Source organism: Sceloporus undulatus, chromosome 3 (assembly GCF_019175285.1).
Source record: "Sceloporus undulatus isolate JIND9_A2432 ecotype Alabama chromosome 3, SceUnd_v1.1, whole genome shotgun sequence".
Lineage (NCBI taxonomy): Eukaryota > Metazoa > Chordata > Lepidosauria > Squamata > Phrynosomatidae > Sceloporus > Sceloporus undulatus.
Genome location: NC_056524.1, coordinates 212465965 through 212489521, shown reverse-complemented (window position 1 = coordinate 212489521; position 23557 = coordinate 212465965). Strand labels below are relative to the sequence as shown.

At 38.0% G+C, this 23557-nt stretch overlaps 1 protein-coding gene across 1 annotated transcript in view; it reads left to right on the top strand.

The window, feature by feature from the left end:
- Nucleotides 1-21269: 21269 nt before the first annotated feature.
- The window catches only part of LOC121925936 (armadillo-like helical domain-containing protein 3), a gene marked incomplete at its 5' end in the record, with an annotated part of 82019 nt that continues 79731 nt past the window's right edge, over nucleotides 21270-23557 (top strand). The window contains one exon of the mRNA XM_042458501.1: nucleotides 21270-21385. Within this exon, the coding sequence (XP_042314435.1) occupies nucleotides 21270-21385 (116 nt within the window). The remainder of the gene's footprint in view (nucleotides 21386-23557) is intronic.

The window sequence follows — 23557 nt, the reverse complement described above, 5'->3', positions numbered from 1 at the left end:
AGACGGATCTCTTCCGGCAGGCCTTTCCAGATTAACCATCCCGGCCTGGGCTCCCTGATCCCCTCTTTCCTCTCGTGGCCCCATCTTCAGTGATGGTTGAGGATCTCCAGAGGGACACCAGGGTTTTTAGTTTGTTTTAACTATATTTTATGTTTTGATATTGTGTTTTTAATCTGTCATATTTTTTAATACTTTTATAAGGAGGGGAGGGATTATAATGTTTTTAATTTTATATTTTACTGTGTTATAATCACTGTTGTCAACCGCCCGGATTGGTTCGCCACAGGGCAGTATACAAATAATAATAATAATAATAATAATAATAATAATAATAATTATTATTATTATTATTATTATTATTATTATTATTATTATTATGTTTCAGAATGCCTTAGGCTGTAGATTTCAGATTAGTTGTAGACACTTAGATATAGTTTCTTCTAAAAATATTTTTTTCCTTCTACTTTACTATTCTATTTTAATTAGAATAGTAATTCTATTTTTAAAGGACTACTTTTCGGAATACTTTTCTTGTAATGCTGACATTATTCTATCCTATATTACTGAAGGACAAAAGAAGTTGTATCTGGGATATCCAAGGGGAATATTGGTCCCCCAGAATTCACTTAAACTAGTTTTTCTCAATTGTTTCCCACCTGTCTCCTAAATTATTTTTTCTGATTACCTGTATACATTTTGATGACTATCCATTGTCATGTTCAATTTTTTGTGGTTTTATATTATGATTAAATAGAGCTATGCCAGATTTTTGTCCTCAAATTGTTTTGAGACAAAAATGTTTTCCCTACCTTCCTACCTACTTGTGCTGCTGGTAGAAGAGGACCCAAAGCATCCACTGCTGGTGAGGACATAGCTAAGCAAGCTAAACCAGTGACTTTGCCATGGGATCCATGATAACTGCCTGGCTGATGGCCTCTAGGTAACACTTACCGAGGGAGAAACAGTGTTGCCACCATCACCAAGCCCTTCTAGCCACTCTGTCTCCAGTCCCTGCCCCCAAAAGATAGCACAGCTTCCTTTCCTGCTGAATGTGGAGATACTCTTGAACAACTGAAGGCACACAATAATAACAAGCAGCCAGGCTTTGCCGAGAAGACAGATTAAAGTGCCAAGCAACTACTGGGCAGCAGCAGTGGAAGTTGACACTACCGGATGATCTCTCAGAATAATGGCAATGGCAACATAGCTAATATTTGTTAGTACTGCACAAAATGAGACATAGTAAACCCCCTTCTGAAGATTTGTTACCATGGAAATCCTATGAGGTGACAGTCCAACACACAAGAAATGATAGTACCAGTATGTAATCAGCAGCCTGCTGGGACAGGCAGAGGACAACTAAGAGTACTGCTGGTGTTAATGATACAGCTGGACTCAAGCCAAAAGTAAGTTCAGCTGTTCATGTGCTCATAGGATAAAGGAAAGTCTGAAGCTATACAAAACTATCATAGGAGAGAAACGTGAATCAGGTAAAATTAGACGTAATTAAAAAGAAAATAAAAGAAATGGAATGTATAAATATTGCAGTATTTGGGGTGAGTGAGCCAAAATGGACAGGAATGGGTAATTTTAAATCAGATAATTACACAGTCTTACTCAGGAAATGAAAAGATAAGAACAAATGAGGTAGCATTTACGGTGAGGAAAGATGTAGCAAAATCAGTCAAAGAATATAAATGCAAAGTCTGACTGAATCATGTCAATAGGACTTCAGAGAAAACCCATCAGTGTAACCATAATCTAAGTTTATCCTCCAATTACAGGGGTATCCTAGGAATTAAATTTGCTTTGTATTCCCTACTAATATACTATCATGTTATTTCTATTTGCAACTGCATTCTTTGGATAGGATATATATTATTAATTGTTTCTATGTTAAATTGTATTTATAAATATTCTCTAATGAAAGGATTAAGCTGTTCTTATCAAATAGTCTGTAGGTTACACACACACACACACACACGGGGGAGAGAGCATATAGCAAAAACCTTGAAAACCCGGGTTCTCTAAGACTTGCTTGCAGAATTTTGGCTCAGTAAAATAAAATGACTCCTTAACTTCTGTATAGTAATTAATTGTTTAGGCCATTATTTGTCCTCCAGTATTTCAGTCCTGCAGCACAGTTGGCAAATCAGGTAGAGCAGAATTATATATAATGCATAGGTATGATGAAGAAGAACGTCTGAATGTTTCTAGTTCTCATGGCACTAGTTTCACTGGTTTCCACCTTGGAATAATTGGTTGCTCTGTGCTTTCAAGTCATTTCCAATTTATGGCGACCCTATCACAGGGTTGTCTTGGCAAGATAAGTGCAGAGGCTGTCTGCCTTTGCCTTCCTCTAAGGCTGAGATAGTCTGACCTGCCTAAGGTCACTCGGTGAGATTCCATGGTTGAGCAGGGATTCGAACCCTGGTCTTCAGACTCATAGGCCAATGCTCAAATCACTATTTTATTCTGACTCTCCCTCTGAATAGGTACAAAAAAGTAATGTGTCTTTATAAAAGTATCCCAAAATCTCTACCAAGTATTTCACATCGTTAAAATAAATAAATATACATGTACTGATTACTTTTGTATAATTCAATTCTGCTTGTTAAAAGAGGAAGCAGGGGCTAGGTTGGAGCTTGGTTTGAGTCTAGCTTTCTGACTAGAAATCTTATTCTGCTTCTGCTGCCATTTCTAAGATTTCACCAGGTATTCCCAATATACTTTCAAGCTGCTCCTTTGCTTTTTTTTTTTTTAAAGGAAAATCAATAGCTGATTCTTCTGTCCAAAAATGAGTTCTGCATCTCCATGTTATGGATGTGGTTCGTCAGTGGCAGAATGGTAAACACATTAGTCTGTTATCTTGATTGTAGCAGAACAGGCAACCTCACATTTTTTGTTAGTGTCATGTGGTGTTTTTCCATACTGAATTCCTGGTTTTGTTGGTTGAGATACCCAGCTCAACAGTTGATAACTGGAGACCTGACCATCATTCCATAAGAAAATAAGCAACTTTCAAGGCAAGCAATTTTTCCAGGCTAATGAGCCTCTTTACATTAATATGTCGCAGGTTTGCATTTAATGAGACCTTTATTAATGCAGGGTTCAAAGGGGCATCCTCTGATTGCTCGCTAAGTAATGGTAGTGGCGTCTGAATCATTGTATTCTTTTAATAGACTTTCTTCTGATCAGTAATTTTCTCAAGGTGAATAAATAGATTAACCTCATGATTAATAGATTCAATTGCTCTATTATCTGTAATGCAGTCACATCATTTTATGTCATTTTATTTTTTTTGCTCTGAAACAATTTGAAATTGACTATTGGAGTCTTTGCTATGTAACCTATAGTAATACATCTTAGATGTATTACATCAGTAATTGTGTCTCTTCTGGTGCAGCCCATTGTGGTATGTTGTCTTCTAGTCTCCCAGTTGCTTTATTCTCTCAGCTTCACATTCCCTCTGCTCTAGTTGCTCTTGTTAGTTTCTCTCTTTTGATACAGTAGACCCTGCTGCTTTCTGCACTGCTGTGAGAGTGATTGGTGAGGTGTGGCTCTTCTTAGAACATCAATTCTGCATGTGTGTATAATGGATATGGTAGCTGTCAAATTATGTTGGCAGTAAGGCTGTAATTCTGTGAAGCTGAAGTAATTTAATGTTTAATTAATTTATCTTTCAGAACTTGACCATCTTATACTGGGACTGGGTTTCTCAGATTATGAATGTATTCTCCTCTTGCAGTCTCAAACTTCTTTTGGTTAACAGGTTCAAGATTATCCCACCTGTATCTTGTATATACCTTTCCCTGTGATACAAAAATACCATCTTCAGGGTAAGGAAAGGATGCTATATTGAAGCTTTTGTCACTTACCACAAGAATGGCTCTCATTAGTTCTGCAAACAGCTAAAACCAGCACAGAGCCTGAGACTGTTGGTCTAGTTAAGGATTTTCTCTCCATAAGGATGTCTCTTTATGTATTCCCAGGTGGCTCCAGTGTCTTGGAAGAATGCAGTGCTCTGAATATGCTTTTTTGGTAAACAATCCAGTGTTCTAGACAGCTTCACTGCATAAGTCAGGGCAAATTCAATTACACAGTTAAAGCTAACAGTTTATTGCATCCCAGCTTTCACCTTAACTTTGCTTTTTGGCTTCATCGACATTGATTGTTATGCCCTCAGAATAAACTCCATCTAGTGATGGTATAATGAGTAAACTGAACTTGTTTGTTGAGTTATGTTTAATGGTAATGACCTATGGCATACCGTCACTGCTATTCAAGCCTAGCTGATCTCAGATTGTTCAGTAACAAAGAGTAGCCAAGTAACTATAAATGCCATCCTAATTCTTGGTGGTTTTACATTTAAAAACTCCAAAATTATTACAGAGATTAAATCTGTGATAGATTCTAAAACATGGAATGTGCTTACTGTTAAGGTGCATGCAGATCTCATTTTTGGCTATTCATGCCAGCATATGCCAGGAGATAGTTACATCTCAGTGTATGTGTTGCTGAACCCAAAGGAGGAGAGGAAGGAGGGGGAACCTTTTCTTTCACCAGACATGAGACATAGTAGTTTGGAGAATTGGATCAGAATGTGCTGTTGGATGTGGGAAATACATTTCACAACCAAAATAATCATTCAAGCCCCTGTCCCACATGTCTTTACAATGAAATGTGGGATCACTGTAAAGCCTTAGAGAGATTGCCTAGTTGATGTGAGAGGCATTCAGTTTTGTGAACTACTTTTGATGCTGATTGAATGTGTACATGTGTATGTGTGTGTGAATTTCTTTTCTTGATAGTCTGCTGCAAACTTACGTTACCTTTTAAGTGGGGGAAGCAGGTATAAGTAACCATTTCTTTCCATTGGTGCAGTGTAGAATAACTAGATTTTATCTTTTTTTTTTTTTTCATTTTGCAAAAGTAGACCTATGAAGACTGACCTTCCCAGTTGTTGTCCACCTCCCCCCGGTTTGGGCTTTTTTAGAAGGCCACCTACTTCATCAAATCAGTATTTCAATAAAGTAGTGATACTGTCTGATCAGACTTTTTGGTAGGTATTGAACATTATGTGTGCTTCCCCCACTTAATCTTTGTATTGCTAAGAATGTCTGCTTTCTTGAAAATGCAGGGTGATATGGAGAATCATTCCTGCATGTTGTTTTCTGGTGAATCTTGGTGGTTTTTTTTTTTTTTTTTTTTTTTGCTGCTTTGGCCATGTGCAAACATAACTCTTCCGATTATGTATGTGAGCAGCAAGGAGCAGCCTTTGAGCATATGAAGCTTCCTTTATGTTAAACTGGTCCATCTTGCTCACACCTCTACTATGAGTGAAAGCATGAGTGTCTCAATCCCAAAAAGGGACACACAGGTAAGACTACAATACTGATGTCAGAGAGTGCAAAAGGCCAAATTTAAATTAACCTGGACCCCAAAAATAATTAAATTGGAAACTTCCATGTGCAAAATATGTATTTTACCACTGAGTTGTTCTCTCCTTCAGACCAGTCACTCCTTTTCCTGCTCTGACAGAAATTCTTACCAGTGCTGCTCTGAATTACATTTCAAACCAAGCCAAACCAAACTTGGGATTCTAATTTTGAATTTTTGGTTGTCCTTAAACAGAATTAACATTAGTCTTGATTTGACATTTTTGAGCTAAAATAAGCTGTAGAAATTAATTCACCAAAAGAGGAGGATTTGTGGGAAGGCAACATGGGATTTGGAAGTGCTATTCTCAGGATGGCAAGAGGATCAATCCACTCTCTTTGGATTTATCCCCATGCACCACCCGTGAGTCAGAATTCTAAATGCATTTGTTCCGTTGACTCCTAACGTCCTTCTTCCTCAGTTTTTATTAACCTGGCATACCATCCAGACGGAGGCAACCCTTTTCCTTATAAAATACGAAGTTAATCTGGAGATAATTAGAGAAAATTGAAAAATAGACGATCTAAGAAAGATATTTGAGTCGAGTGATAGTGAAATAGAAGAAAGGATGATTACGAGAGAAGATCATACCTGAAGGGCTTCAATGTAAAAAGAAACAAAAAGAAAATGACAAAGGCTCTGGACAGTTGATGGGATTTTCAATCCGGGATAACTGAATTGAACAAAATTAAAGTGACAAGGGGCATAGAAACTGGGCAGTTGCCTACAGTAGGTCTCACCCTGTTATTGAGGACTTTAATGATGTAGAAGATACCAGGGGTAAAGAAATCAGGCAGTTGCCTGAATCTCACCCCGTTATTGAGGACTCAAATGATGTACAAGATACTAGGGAAAAGGAAACCAGGCCGTTGCCTGAGTCTCACCCTGTTATTGAGGACTCTTAATGATATAGAAGATACCAGGGGTAAGGAAACCAGGCAGTTGACCTAGTCTCACCCTTATTTTGAAGACTCCAGTAACAATAAAATAGAAAAAGGGGACAAAGACACCGGACAGATGGCAAGTGATCATCCCATCCTTCAAGTCAAAGAATTTAAAATTACAACAACAATATAATAATAATAATAATAATGATGATGGGGGGGAGTGACCAGGCAGCAGCCTGGATCCTCCTCTGAGGAGATAAAAATATCTAAAAAAGAACTGAAGCAGGGGCTGCATCTAGAGAATTTTTTTAAAAAAAAAATTAAAATAAAATAAAATATTAAAGTTAAAAAAGGAAAATTAACTGATAAAATAGTGGTAATTCAAAAGTTAGCGAAAAGTGCAAGAAGATTAGCGGAAAAACCGCTGCAGTAGTGACGGTTTTCTTCCAGTTCAGAGAATAACAGTTGTGGAGAACAAACAGTGAGTAGTCCGATCCACCAATTTGTAGCTCCATTAGTGAGCAGAGAATTTTCAACAGCCAAGCTGATTGGTCAGGGCAAGAGAAGCTTGGGCTGCCATTTTTCTAATTCCAGCAGGAGGTAGAGAATCCTCAAAGCAACAACAGACCGATCAGGATGAGACAAGCCTGATGCCTCATTCTGAAATACCAGCATTAGGCGGAGACAGTTCAGAGCTGCAGCAGCTGATTCAGAGCACAGAATCAGCAGCACCTGTAAAAAAGAAAAAGAAATTCACAATGAGGCTTGAACGTCCAAATTCATCTAATAATATGTAAGAGGAGATTACAAACAAACTGAATTATTAACTCTGTTATTAAATGCGATTAAAATGTGTAATGCAAATCAAAGAGCACATGTTAACATGGATCAACTTAATGTAAATAACTATGATATGAATGGTATAGGAAAAGAGATATGATTGTAGTCAAAACCATTATTACAGCTGAATTGATGAATTTATTTGAAGACGCTAGGGGGATGCTCAAAATAATGAGCAAGATACACAAATTATAAGACAAAAAATTGGTAAGAGTAAAAAAAAGATACACATGGAGACCAATACAGATGAGGAAGTCAGATACCTAGAAAGTGTACTAAGAAGTCAAAACACTTAAGAGATAGTATGAGGAGGATTCTATACAGGATGAGGAAAATCATTATAACTCATCTGATCAAGATCTGAAAGATGAACTAATGTCCGAAAGATTATTTCAGTTAGAAAATTTAAGAGTTTATTGAAAAGACTAATAACATTAAGATTGCAAAAATATAATAAAGATGAGAAACAAAATAATGAGGCAAAAATAACATCAGTTATACAAAAATAGGTATCTAAAGGAGAAATAACTCCTTTATCTGAGATACTTAGAGATTTAATTGAAGGAGAATGGAGATCTTCTATACAATCTAAGAAATTCATGGGTTATGGTTATAAACTTTATACATTTGACAAAGATACAATGGAAATGCTCAAGTCCCCCTTGTTTGATGGACCTATCACAGCCATGGTATCGGGAGCCATAGCACCTAGGGAAGGTGATACAACTCTAAAAGATTTAAATGAAAAAAGGGCTGATTCTTCGTTAAGAAAGGTTCATAATAATTCAGCCATGGCGTCATGTGCATCAATAGCTGCTTCTATGTTCTCTAGTGCAACAGTGCTTTGGATTCAAGAAATTCAAAATGCAGAAGAATTAGATATAAATTTACTGTATAAAGCTTTAGATCATATAGGGTCAGTACTTGAATATATACCGGATGCAGGTCATGATTCGGTAGCATTTATAGCGAGATCCATACATGCAGTGATGGTTGCAAGGAGGTCTTTCTGATTTAAACACTGGAAAGTAGACTAGAAATCTAGAAATAATCTTGCAAATGTCCCATTCATGGAAAACCTATTATTTGGAGACAAAGCACTTGAGAAAATACTGGTAAAAAATAAAGATAAGAAACAAATGATGCCAACTACTCAAAAAAGAGTTTTTAAAAGACAATACAGAAATTATTATAGTGGCTATAATTCCTTTCGAAGAGGTAGAGCTGGTTTCAGACAACTCAATTATAGACCACAAAGAAACAGGAATAGACCAAGACCATTTTATGGCAAACAGAATTTCCAAAATAAACAAAACCAGAGGTCAAAATGTGAACACATAAAGAGGAAGACAATATTGACATGAAATGTACAAACGTAGGAGGCAGATTATTAAAATTTGGCCACATATGGCAAAAAAAAAAAATTACATCAGATCAGTGGGTATTAAAGATAATAAAGTCAGGTTATCACATTATATTCAATGAAATACACAAATCAAGATACCTTTATTCACCTGTATCAAGAGACAAGTTGTAACAAGTTGTTGAAACAGAGATTCTTTTTTTATTTTATTTTACTACAAACACATAAATGTCATGACACAAAAGTTACACAAATAACGCAGTGACACAAAATTTACACATATCACAAATTAAACCAGAGATTCAACATCTTCAAATGCAAGCAATAGAAGAAGTTCCAGTAAATCAAAAAATTTCTGGAGTCTACTCCATTTTTTTTCGCAATACCAAAAAGCAAAGGAGGTCACTGCCCTGTATTAAATTTGAAATATCTAAACCAATTTGTAAAATATTGTTAATTCAAGATGGAGATGTTAATGACAATCAAAGACAACTTAAGAAAGCGATTGATGGTGTCGATCGGTCTAAAAGAAGCATACTTGCATATTCCAATGGATGAATAGAGCAAGAAGTATCAGAGGTTTGCATACAAACATCAGCATTACCGGTTCAAGATTATCTTTCAGACTGGCATCACAAAAGTTCTCATACCTCTAATAGCATATTTGAGGAGAGAAGGAATTCAGATTTTTCCATACTTGGATGATTTACTACAGAATGCGACTTTGAGGACAAAGATACAAGAGGATACATGTCGAACAATTCAGATTCTTCTTCAATAATTTCTTCTCAATTACCAGAAAAGTCATTTAACTCCAACCACGAAACTAACACACTTAGGTGTGGAAATAGATACCAAGAGGGAATTCATGACATTGTCATTGGAAAGACAAAAGAATTTAAAGAAAACATTGACAGCATTGGTAAAACATTGACAGAATTAGTAAAATCAAAGAAATCAGATCTCATGTACATCTGATGCTGTGGGGAAGACATCACTCCAGATCACTACAAACGCTGTTACATCCTTATCAACAGGATATAGGGATGAAGTTACATCGCATGATTGTGGTACCTCAGTCAGTCAGAAACAACTTGAAATGGTGGTTAAGGAACAACAACTTGAACAGGAGTGTTCCTTTTGTGTTAATGAACCAAATAAAAAGTAACAACAGACACCAGTCTGTTAGCAGTTCAGTCCAATTGGACAAGTTGGGTCATATATCAACAAACAAGAGAGGGCTACATTCTTTGAACCTGATGTCAGAAGCATCGAAAATAATGAGCTGGGCATAAAGCAATCTCAAATCAACAATGGCAATCTATCAGAAGGTGTCGGATTTTACAGCTGACAAGATAGATGCCTTGAACAATGAATGGCCGAAAGGAACATTATATGCGTTTCCACCGATAAAAATCATTCAAAAAGTCTTAAACAAAATTCAAATGGAGAAAGATAATGTAATATTGATAGCTCCAAATTGGCCAAGAAGACCATGGTATCCAATAATTCAACAATTGCTAATCAGTCATCCATTTCAGTTGCCAGAGAGAGTGGACTTGTGAACTCAAGGCACGATTTGCCATTCGAACCCAGAATGGTAAAAACTAATTGCATAGAAATTGAGAGGATGAAATTAGAAAGATGTGGTCACACATCTCAAGTTATAGATACTATAATGGCTTCTAGGGTATCAACTACACAGGGAATATATAATCTAACTTGAAAGTCATTTATGGCCTTGTGCAAGAAAATTAAAAGTAATTATCAGCATATTAAAATAAAACATGTTTTACATTTTCTACAGGAAGGAGTGAATAAAGGTCTACTTCCTAATACAATCAAACATCAAGTTGCAGCTTTGCCAGTAGTCTTACAATTTAGACAAGAGAAATGATCAAATAATGAACATATCCAGAAATTTATAAGGGGAGCAATGTTGTCACCTTTTCCAACAAGACATACATTTCCATCTTGGGATTTGAATATAGTATTGAATAAGTTGACAAAGGCACCTTTTGAACCTTTATATACTTCCTCTTTGAAGCATTTATCTTTCAAGGTTTGTTATTTGATAGCAGTTATGTTGACTAGACGGATACCTGAGTTGGCAGTTTTATCCATTAAACCTCATTTATATAAATTTGGGGAGGAAAGACTGGTTCTGTCGATTAATCCTTCATTTTTGGCAAAGTACCTTCGCAGATCAGGACATAAAGAAAATATTTATTTGCCAACTTTTTGTCCAAACCCAAAACATGAACAAGAAAAACAATGGCATAGACTTGAAAAGGGCAGTGAAGAAGAGAGGATATAAGACAGATGGAAACTTTATTTGCATCTTATAATCCTAGTCATAAAACATCTAAACTGGCTTTTAGGAAGATGGATTAAAGTATGCATTTTGTTGTATTTTGATCTGGAGGGGAAACCGAGACCTCAGAATGTTTATCCCCAATCGACTAGGTCAATGGTGCTTCAACAGCTTATTTTATATCATCGTCTTTGAAAGAGATATATGACGCAATGGGTTGGGCCGAGCCAACAATGTTTATAAAGTATTACAAAACAGACAAGTTTAAATCAGCACAAGCAGCTTTGGGCCATAAAGTGCTGCAAACAGTGATGAGAGATAGTTAGGAAGTACCTAGCCAGTAGTAGAGGGCTTGAGTGTATCCCAAGGAGAGTAGATTGATCTTCCTGCCATCCTAAAAATGAGGGGTTGTACTTACCATGAAGGGTCATTCTGGGATGGCAAGATGGTCAATCCACACCCTCTCCTGTTTTGTTTTTTTAAAGTTGAGATTTCAGATTCATTGTTAGATTTCAGATTGATTGGTTCAGTCTGGTAAATAAACTGAGGGAGAACGACGTTATGAGTCAACGGAACAAATTTAACTGTTTAGAATTCTGCCTCATGGATGGTGCATGGGGATAAACCCAAGGAGAGTGGATTAATCATTCTGCCATCCCAGAATGACTCTTCATGGTAAGTACAACCCCTCATTTCCCTCTGATACAGTTCATTTGGCTGAAATAATTTGTCTTTAGTTGGAAACTGAGAAGCAAGTTCAAACAGACTCCAAAGCACGCTTTTGCTTGCAAAGGAAAGCTAAAGAAATAAAAGGCTTTGATTTATTCAGATAGATCCTATGGAACTAGCACCTCTTCTTTTGGCTTGGCTCACTGGGCAATGCTCTCCCTTTTCACACCAGCAGAAACAAGCCAGAAAATTACATTTTTCTTAACATGTTTTACACTTCCTATTTGAAAAAGTGCTAATTTCCCTTGAAATATAACCTTGCATCAGTTATTATTCAGTTTATGTACGATTTATATAGCACATTGCATATGCAAAAAGAGAGTGCCAGTATGATGTAGTGATTTGAGTGTTGGAATAGGACTCCCAAGAAACCAGAGTTCAAATCCGCATTCAGTTATACAGAAACTCACTGGTTGAACATGAGCAAGTCACAGTCTCTCAGCCTCAGAGGAAGGAAGTGGCAGATCTGCATGAAGAAAACTGCATGATATGGCCTTTCAGTGATATGACCATAAGAAAGACTTGAAAGATACACAACACTAGCGTGCAAAAAAGAAAAAAATGTGCAGTCCTTTTCTTATTCATCTTAACTCTGCAAGGTAGGCAATAGTTCCCTTTGGGTAGATAAGAAGCTGAGTATGAAAGATATAACTTATATGTATCATGCATATCTTCACATGATTCTACTGTTAGTTTTGGGGAAGCAATCCATAGTGCTGAACCTCCCAATGCTAGAATCTTTTTCAGCAGTTTCTCCAGCCTTTGGTTTTGCTGGGCACCTCCCTTTTATATTTAATGCCAGAAGAGTGGAGAACATGGATGTAATTTTTTCCATGAAGTTTCTTCTCAAAGGTTTGTTCTCAAAGGAAGATGTTGTTGTATACCTTCAAGTTGTTTCTGACTTATGGCGACCCTAAGGCAAAGGTAGTGATGAGTCATTTTGGCAGTCTTCTTCCCATTGCAAGATAGTCTTTTAAAACCACACAGTTTTTGAAGGCTATTAGCAATTTGGGACTTATTCTTTGCAAAATTCACTCGTTGTATAGCACAAAAAAAATTCTTTGTGGACGATAACATTTCAATACAGAAATAAGTAATTTATGCAAGAAAATACTGTTTTCTATGCAAATAATATTTTTCATCTATTGCAAATGTTTTCAAATATTCTGTCCAACCCTAGTGGAGAGTCATGGTGGCATAGTAACATGGGATTGAGGATGAAGGTGGTATAGGCATGGAGAGGGAGAATGAGGGTAGTCAGTCAAGCAACAATTTTAAAATCATATTCACCTCTTTTGTCATATCATTTAGCCTTTCCCAACATAAAGCTAGAACTTAAGATTTCTGGGCTTGCATTGAGATTCTTCTATTAGCGTTGCACAGTTTGCTAGATGCAGGTCTGTTTTTCTTGTTGAAGACCTGTGACCTTCCCCCAGGTTAATTCTTAATGGAGTTCATAGTCTGTTAAATCCATTACCAAGGAGTCTGCATGACTTCAGTGTCTTTCTCCTCCTTCCATAGAATGAGTTTACATTGTGCAGCAGATGTATATGCTATGACTCTGTCAAACGTTTGTCAGTTAAGATGAACCTCCTGCAGTATAAGTCTCTAGGCAAGTAGGGTTGATCATAGTATCTTGTTTTTTAAAAAATTCTGGAATTATAAAGTTCTTAATTCATACATTCATAATTTCTGGGATACAGAAAATAGCAGCTAATGTCAGGAATATATAGAAATATTGAAATATTTTCTTAAATATTAACCATGAATTTCGGCTTTTAACCTGTGCCCCCAAATCTGTATCAAATATTGGCCAATTATATTTTACTGTATTAATCAGGATAGTTGAAATGATAGATAGTTATGGCAGAGCCCATTTCCCCGATGACTCGCATTATGTGAACAGCTTCCAGAAGCCAATAAAAGATGATTTATCTAGAATTACCATTGGCCATTGGATCAATCAGTCATTTAGAATAATGTCTTTCTTTCAGCAAGTAGATCCCTTCCAGCACGTCTTCCAGGAGGAACAAGTATTGTACTTGAATGTTGAGCCTGGCTTATACTTTCTTTTGATGTGTTTGTCACTTAGAAATGTAAAGCATTTTACCTTGAATGCCATTAACAAAAGTAGTATATAGCCAAATAAAGCCTTTATTAGATTTCCAAGAGCCTTTTGTTCCTCTTGTAACAGAGCTTCCAAAGGAGGAGTGGAATTAAGAGACACAACAATTTCCTCTTTCTAAAAAGAAATTGGCCTAGGGTCACTGTACTAGGTATTCTACTTCCCTCTCTCATTTGATTGCTTCTAAGGCAGAAAGAGGAATATCAAGGGAATATGGAAAAATACACAATCGGCCAGATCCTGTGCAGGTTTATTAAGGACTAAGTTGTTTGGTGTTTTGTGGAACCTATTTCTAAGTAAGCATGCATAAGACTGCAGCCTTTGTCTCCCAGCCTCTTTGTTCTATCTAGGATAAATGAGCATACCAGAAAAACTGAAGACTTAGGCCCTGTACAGACTGGATAAAAGCGCCAGCCTGTGGGCAGGTTGAGGGTTGAGAGTCCACACGCTCGAAGCCCTACCGCTGCAGGCAGGGCGCCATTGTGGCATGTGCCTGTCTGCATGGAATGCGCCACAATGACGTACCTCTGATGCAATGCCCAAATGGCACAGTGCCAAAGGGGCATCATCACGCCGGCTATGGCGCCCCTTCAAGAGCACAAAAAGGAGCCATTTTACCAGTTTCTTTCTGTGCTCTACAGAGGCTGGATCGGTGCTGCGGCATGCATTTGCTGCGGCACCAACCCAGCCAGTAAAGGGGTGGCTGCAGACCGCCCCATAGAGGAACCCAATTTTTTCTTACAACCTCTCCTTCTAGAAAAGAGAGTCTACAGGAGTCAGATTAATTAGAGTTATTTCCCAGTGAAATCACTGGGTCTGCTACATGAATATAGGGATTTTGCATGTTGAGAGAGTTCATTCCACCCCATATTCTTAACAAAGATTGGAAAGGTTAGCTTTTTTTGGACTAGAATTGATAGAACCCCGCAGCCCAGCATGGCCATAGTGCCATTCAAGAAGTTGTCCGAAAAAGATAATGGTTTGAAGCTCTGGTTTGTATTATGAGATCTCAGCACTACCCAGAAAAAATGCAGATGGAAAAATGTTTTTGCATCCTAGCAGTATCTGTCTACCACCAGTTTGCATGGGAAGCAGTGGGACTGGGGGATCTGTCTTATCCCTGTTGTTGTCTATCTGGGTTTGATGTAACACTGAACAAACGCATTTCCCCTTTTCAACAGTTTCCAGCTGGCTTTGAATGCCTTAAATCTGCTTCAAATTCATAGAGAAATTTTAATTACAATCCTCTATACATCAATAAGATACTGCAGCAATTTCTACATCCTGTTGCTGAAATGTGAAAGAGCAGCAAACATAATTATTCAGCTCCTGGTACTCTGCAACTTGTGTTTATTGAATAAGAGACACTCCAATATCCAATAATGTTTTAATTAATAGGTGATAAAATTGGGGTGGGGAATGATTTTGCTAAAGAAACAAATTTCCATTTTTGAAAAATTTCCTTTAAGACTAAATTAACAAAGCATCAGCTCATTAATTACATCTGCTCATTAAGGTAACAAAGTGCCTACCTTCATTGCTAACTGAAAAACAGTGATTATAGTGACTGGCAGTGTTCCAGTCACTGAGATAAGCAAGAAAATGGTTCTGAGATAAAAGCAAAGATTATAGTCTCATGTGCCCAGGAAAGCACTGCAGAATGCCAAGAGAAGATGGCTTCCTGGTTAAAATTGCATACTGATTGTGGGGCATTCAGGGAATGCCAGTCAGCAGAGCAGGGATTAAACTGTCACCAAAACACTAGTTGGAATGTAAAGGAAGGTAAATCCAATGAGTCTTCAAATGAGTTTTCTTTCTGATTTCAGAAGGTTCCCATTAAGCCTCCCTGTCCTGTCTGTCTTCAAATGCCAACAAGAATTTGAACTTATTTCATGGACCTTTGGTGTCAATGTTTAAAACTTGTTTGAAGCTTTTATTTTGTATTTCCTAGTATCACAGTTGTCAGTGCTAATTGGAACTAGAGTTGGAAAGTATCTGAATTCCATAGTGTCACTCACATACACAGACTCTACGGGAGAGACTTTCTGTAAAATATTATTGGAAAGCACGGATCATGTGTTGTTTTCTATAATGTGTTCTGGATGCCCTACAGATTTTACAAATTAAGAGCTGAGGTTTCTTTGAGACACTGAAATTGTATAAACAAAAAGAGATTTTCTCATGTGATTTTTATTATCGCTAATTGATCAGAAAATATCTAAAATGCATTAATGAAACCCCCTGTTGAACAGCCTTCCTGAGAGATTGTGAAAACCCAAAGAATGTGTCGTTTGCTGTAGATTAGTGATTAATTAGGCTACTGCTGTTATTTTTGTTGATCAATTACAGCAATATTTTGTGTTTATTAGTTCAGACATGAGGTTTCCATTATTATTTTAGAAAAGCTTAAACAGTGTCGTATTTGTAGCCAAGAAAATGTAATTCACATTTCTAAAGTTTAACGTATTGCATTTAGAGCCTGATATATTTTACATGAATCGTCTTCTTCTTCTTGTTGTTATTATTATTATTATTATTATAGTTTATTTCTAAAGTGCTGTAAATGTACACAGCACTGTACATACAAATGATCAAATCAATAAATAGAAAACCTGCCAATAGCGTACAATCTAAAATATACATATAAAACAATAGGTAATAATATAAAATAGAATTTGTTAAAATAAGCAAACAACAATTAAAACATCAATATCAACTATCCAATCAAAAATCAGATAGATAATCACACAGTGCCTGGGGACGCTTCCCTGAACAGGATAGTCTTCAAGTCAGATTTAAAAGTGGTCAAAGAAGTGATGTCCTATGTTTGTGGGGGAAGAAGGAAGAGTGAGAGGCAGCAAATGAAAAGGGATGAATCTGGGATGGGGCAGTGGAAATCCTAGGCTGGGACAGCAGACCTTGACTACTAGAACGGAGGGTACAAGTGAGAGTGTAAAGAGAAAGAAGTTCAGATAAATAAAGAGAGGCCAGCCCATGCAGGGGTTTAAAGGTCAGCAACAGGAGCTTATACTGAATATGGAAGGGGAAGTGGACCCAGTGAAGGGATAATAATAAAGGAGAAACATGGTCAAAGTGGTGAGCGGATGTAATGATGTGCGCCGCTGAATGGAAATTAAAGGACAAAGGAGGTTGCAGCAATCTAGTTGGGAGACCACCAGAGTGTGGACCAGAGTCTTGATGGTAGAGGCCGAGAGAAATGGACGGATTTTGGCAATGTTGTAAAGAAAGAATCTACAGGCTTTGGCTGTGGCCTGGATGTGAGGGATGAAAGACAGAGAGGAATCAAAAGTGAAACCAAGACTATGGGCTTCCTGGACCGGTCAAATAGAGACAACAAAATGTGTTGACAGAAACAGAAAAGGAGTATTGAAGGGAGGACTTAGGTGGAAAGAAAGAAGCTCTGTTTTGGACATGTTGAGCTTCAAACGCCGATGACACATCCACTAAGAGACAGCGGTGAGACAAGATGAAACTTGCTGTTCAAGCCCTAGAGAAAGGTCAGGGATGGAAAGATACATCTGAGTGTCATCGGTGTACAGATGATAGGAAAATCCAAAGGAGTTGATAAGTTTTCCTAGGGACAATGTGTAGAGAGAGAACAGTAGGGGACCCAAAACAGAGCCCTGAGGAACTACCAACAGATAAGGGAACAGAGGATGAAGTCTGACCACCTGTGACCACTGCAAAAGATCTGTCTGACAAATAAGATTTGAACCAATCAAGAACAGAGTTCGAGAACCCGAGGTCAGAAAGTATATAAACTAAAAGACAGTAATCTATGGTGTCGAAGGCCGCAGACAAATCGAGGAGAATAAGAACAGAGTCAAGGCCATTTGCCTTAGCCCGTAGAAGATCATTAGAGACCTTTGTGAGGGCCATCTCTGTAGAATGCCGTGGGTGGAAACCGGACTGAAAGGGATCTAGAATGGAGTTGGCTTCGAGAAACTCAAGACAACGAGAATAAATGAACTGTTCCGAAACCTTAGAAAGAAAAAGAAGAGAAATTGGACGATAACTGGGCAAAGAAGAGGGGTCAAGAGAAGATTTTTTCAGAATTGGGGAAATGAGAGCATGTTTAAAGTCTCAAGGAAAGGAACCCATAGAAAGAGAGAGATTAAAGATAAAGAGAAGCGAGTGGTGGAAAGAAGGGGCTATAGAGATTAGAAGGTGAGAGGGAATTGGATCAAGAGAACAGGTTGCAGGTTTGGAAGAGTTTAGTAGTGTAGAGAGTTCGTCCAAAGAAACAGGAGGAAACACAGAGAATTTTTTAGTTGAAGGTACCAGAAGATTAGTAATAGAAGACAAGTCAGGAAGAACTATCTCAGATCGGATAGTCGTGATCTTAGTAGTGAAGCAGTTGGCGAAGTCGGTAGTGGAAAATAATGAAGAGATGGGGGGAGAGGAAAGTTTGAGCAAGGAGTTGAATCAGGAGAACAAACGCTGCGGGTGCCTCTCATTGGCGCAGATCAATGATTTAAAGTAGTTCTGTTTTGTCATAGACAGGGTGCGTGAGAAGGATAAAAGAACGAATTTAAAATGAATAAAATGAAATACGGCCCACTCACAGGACTTTTTCAAAGATGTTGTTACGCTGAGAGCAGGACTGGAGGAACCTAAATGGGCCTGTTACAGACGCTCAAAATAAAGCTGCTGTTTGAGTCACAGTGGAGGTAATTTGGTGTTTTCAAGATGTGCATGTTCCTAAGAGTCAGAAGTCGCACCAAAGCCAACTCTAAGCCTAAGGAACTGGAAACGTGCTTTAGTAAATGGCTTCTGGACTCTTGGACGCATGCATCATTGAAACACCATACCTCCACTGTGACTCGAAGCAGCTTTATTTTGGCTGTCTGTAACAGGCCAATGGGAGTAAGCCAGGGCTGAGGCCTATTCGTAGAGGAGGACACGCACAGATACAGGGGCAAAGTTGTCGAGAATTGAAGAAAGAGTAGAGTTAAATAAAGACATTGCTGAGTCAGCAGAGTCCCCGAGAGATAGAGAAGAGAGAGATGAATCCAAGGACTAACTGAGATGGTCACAGTTAATAGACTGAAGGTCATGAAAATAGCATTGAGTAGTATGATGAGGAGGTGGGATATTAGTAAGAGTAAAAGAAATTAAATGATGATCAATGGAAAATCGGATGCCAAATAGTCAGAGCTGACACACTTAGCAGCAAGAACTAAGTCAAGGCAGTGACCAAGAGAATGGGTTGAAGAACTGGAATGAGGTTGGAGACCAAAAGAAGCTAAAAGGGAGCTGAAGCGAGAGGTTGAAGGATTCTTGGGATCGTCAAGGTAGATATTAAAATGACCTATGATCAAAGTGGGGACTGCACCCAAAAGAAAAAATGTCAGCCAAGACTCAAAGTCTGAAAGGAACTGGGTAGCAGGGCCAGGAGGGTGATAGATGACTGCCACCCACAGCTGTAGAGGAAAAAAGAGTCTAATAGAGTGAGACTCAAACAAAGAGAAACAATAGCTGGGGGGGGGGGGAGAGAACTTGAAACTGGCAGGAATTAGATAATAAGATACCGATCCCTCCTCCTCGACCCTCAGGCAGCTAGCGTGAGTGAAAGAAAGACTGCTAAAAGAAAGGGCGGCGGAGGTAGCAGTGTCATGGGCCAGAAGCCAGGTTTCAGTAAGAGCAAGAAGATGAAATGATCCAGAAAGAAAAAGATCGTGAATTACTGTCGCTTTTGGAGCAATGGAGTGACAGTTCCAGACTGAACAAAAGAATGGGAGCTGGGAGATAGGGAGGGTTCGAATACGGATCAGATTAGGAGAAATGCGTGGAGCCATGGGAAGGAAAGGTTTAAATATCCAGTAATCAGCAGGAGAAAATGTAGCAATGACAAGAACAGAAAAATAAAAGCAGACAGTGCTTGATAACATTGCCTGACCACCAGAACACACGAGGAATCTAATAGATATGGAAGGATGACTTTGGAAGCCTCTGCCTGCCGTCCCAGCTGCTGAGGATGGTGGATGTTTAGGTGGTATGGACTCTGTAAGACAATAAAATTCACAAATAAGGACTAAAGATATTCCTCAGGCTTCAAATAAGGACAAACACTGCCCCCTCATGAAAGTATACATATTTTATAAGTAAAACAAGTTGTGTGCTGTGTGTTTTAAGTTGGTGTCATGATACATCTCTCATATGTTTGCACATTCTTCTTCTTGATGAATCTGTCTCTCTCTCTCCCACATCTTCCAAGGAGACAAGGCACTACTAAATATGTTTTGCAAAACAGAGGGAGCACCTTATTTATACACATTCTCCTTTGAATTAATTATTTAAGAGTTTGTGATATTGTGCCTAAGTTGATTTATTTTCCTTGGGTTTTTGAACTTACTTCTTTAATTTTTCATGCCCATCTGAGACAAGTCAGATTCAGGTGTGCTCTTCCATGTTTCCAGAGCAGTGTGTCTGCCACATGCAAGTTCTGGTTTTTCTAATTGTTTTGTGTTTGAAGAATTGTTGTTATTTTGGAGTCCACCCAGATATAATATTTGGCTGCAGATAGTACATGCCGCCTCCTCTAGCGTCTGCACTGTCGGTGCATGTCAGTTGGCGTTATTAAGGAAGAGATGATGCAGAAGGCCAACATGGGGCAACTTCTTAATGTTAACCCTAGCAGGAATCTGAATAAAATTTTCAACCCTTTAAATAACATGGAAGATGATACAACTCCAATGGAAGGCTAAGCTTTGAGCTCAGACATGTTGACTCAAATTTAAATTGTCTGTTGTTGCATCTTTACAAATGCCTTCTTCTAGTTAATTAAAAAAAGTTTATTAAGGAAGCTAATCCCAGAAGAGGAACAGGAGCAGCCACCTCTTTCTCTGTTATCGATGAACTTGTCAACACACTGAGTCTTATGGATGAGCTTCAGCTTTGAGGCACAGTCATTTGTAAGAGAAAATGAGCCTGAGTATGATTAATGCTGTACCTAACAATCTGACAGGAAGTTCCCTGTTGACTTGCAGCCTTAATATTACATTTCCACCATGTGTATGTCTATAAAAGAATCATCCATGACTGTATGAAATTGAGCACATTAAGAATACCTCTTTGCTTGAAATATAATTAGTGTGGATTAACTGTCAAGTGAATTAACCTCTTGTTGTTGTGGGGTTAAATTTCACACTAATATGAGATAAGAAATACCTACTTTCTTGTTTCTCTGAAATTCTTTTCCCCACCAGATTTTTTTGCTATGTTTTTTAATCCAGGTGTTGATTAGTGCTTGCCATTGTATACCTGCATCCAAAAATCTTGTATGTTGTTGTAAAGTGAGAATTCATTTCATATAGTCTAATACTGAATGTTCTAATTGAGTTTTATAATTTTGTGTATGGCTTTAATAGATGTACATCTAAATGTGAATCATTTAGCACTTCTCCACACTCAAAGTATATATCGATTAATATCAGGTTTTGGCTGAATTGCATTTATGCTTCTTAACCCAGGAACTCAGGAAATAGTTTGGATGGAAGTTCCCCATAGCTGAATGTTACTCTCCTGATCTCATTATTCTTTGGTCAGTGACACAGCTTTGCAGACTCCAGGAATCTGTCATTTGAATTGATTCAGAGTGACAGCGGGAGAAGGCGGTGGAAACTGCATGCCTCTTGCAGTCTTTCTTCACATCTGGCTCCTCTCAGGTGAACTCAGTGAGCTTTGTTCAGATAATCCATTATAGAAAGATGTATTGCTGTGTTGCACCACATATCCTGGCAGTTATTGCTAGAATTGGGTTTGCTGTGCAGATGACTAATTGTTCTGTCACCTTTTAGTGTGTGTGGTCAGTCATAAGTAGATTAACTTCAGAACAAAAGAAAGAGTTGCAATATAAAATAAATGTACAAATGTATAAAGGAGATTTTAAATTAAACCTTGATAAATTTGTTCAACAGCGGGACAAAGAGACCATGAAAATTACAAATAAGAATTTGCAACAGGATATCAATATCCTGCTTTTGCCAGAGCACTGGTTTATGGTACTAACCACCTATTCTGTGTTCAACTTCAGCCAGGTTGGGTAGGTGGGCATTCAAATATCAGAGCTGCAGGGTTTGAGGTAACAAATAGCTTGGGTTGTTCATACTAAACGAGTTTCAAACAGCAGGAAGAGATTTTGGAGGCTGCTGCCTTGGTAGTTTTGGGCACAACACTTTTGGAGTTAAGTTCGACACTATATGACATGAGTTGAGAATGTTTTACATGTGGGCCACTTGAAGCCCCTGAATCCCGCAGTTGCTGCTCCTAAAATCTTCTGGCAGACCCCAAAGCCTCAGGACTAGTGCATTTCTCCTCTCAGGGCGATCTCTTATTCACTTGAGGATACATGAAAACCATTTCCAAATGCAGCAGTGTTACTTTCCCAAAGCTCTTGTCAGCCAAAAGATGGCCACAGTTGGTGATCAGTAGCAATGTGATTTCATTTCTAGTCTACTGCCAACACAACAATGTAGCTTGTGAGGTATATGGGCAGTTGCTCACCCATGCTGTTAGAAGATATGTGCAGAAGAGCTCTGAGCATCTATAAAGTTGTATAACATGCACAGCTACCAAGTTCAAACACTAGGAAAAACTGCTGCCTAAAGTGAAAACTTGAGGGAACATAAAGTGCAGTACATTTGAACTCTAGCAGTGTGGTATTATACTTCCTCTTGTATAACTGCTTCTTTGAACAGCTCATTCATCTCATAGGTGTGTCACTAATGTATATCAAGAATCACTCGGTGAGGGTGGTGGCAGTACTTATTCCCTAGATCTAGAAACTGCGCATGAAGGTAATGCACTGCACCCCAATACAGTTGGTAATGTTTCAAACTGCAGTCCCCCCACCTTCTTTCTCTGTGGATTTTCATGTAATATCCTTGCCACAGGGACTCCGGGGAATCTTATCCCTGTAATTTATATAAAAGTCTATACAGGTTGAGTAGCCTTATCAGGAATTCCAAAATACCCCAAAATCATCCGCATGTATGGCAGGTATACTGACACTTTTGTTTTCAGATGGTTCAGCGTACACAATGCTTTATGCACAAAATTATTAAAAATATTATATATAAAATTACCTTCAGGCTATGTATATAAGGTGTACATAAAACATAAATGAGTTTCATGTTTCGACTTAGGTCCTATGTCTAAGATAGGGACTATCTCATTATTTATATGCAAATATTCGAAAATCGAAAAAAAATCTGAAATCCAAAACACTTGTGATCCCAAGCATTTGGATAAGAGAGATTTAACCTCTATTTTATTTTTATTTGTAAGTAATTTTATGTTCCCTTTATAATGCTATAGAATCAGTTGGAAATATTTAGAAATATTTTAATTGGCTAAAAAGTGTATAGGTGCTGTTAATACAAGGAAACCTAATGTCAACCATAAAAATGGGATTAGACAGGGTCAAGTGTGCTAATTGTCATATACATTCAGTGTGATGCCAAAACTCTACCCACACTTACCTAGAAAAAAATCTGGCCTATGATTCAGATGACAATTTAATAACCAAATCTATCTCACAAGGCTTCAGTAAAGCAGAAAACATTATATTTAGTAGGCATAAGAAATTGTGCTCTCCAGTGTTATGGATTACATCTTCCTCGTTCCCTGACCATTGGCAATGTTGGTTGTCAAACCAAGACAATGGGGGCTGTAATCCAAAAGATGTGGAGGGGCACACAGTTGTTCACTTCAGGTTAGCTGAAAGATCCAGAGTTAAAACATTCTTATGAACATTTATCGTTGAATTTCTCTTCTCCTCCTTTCATTAAATACGTACCATCAGACCTCTGTATCCATGGATTCTGCATCTGTGGATT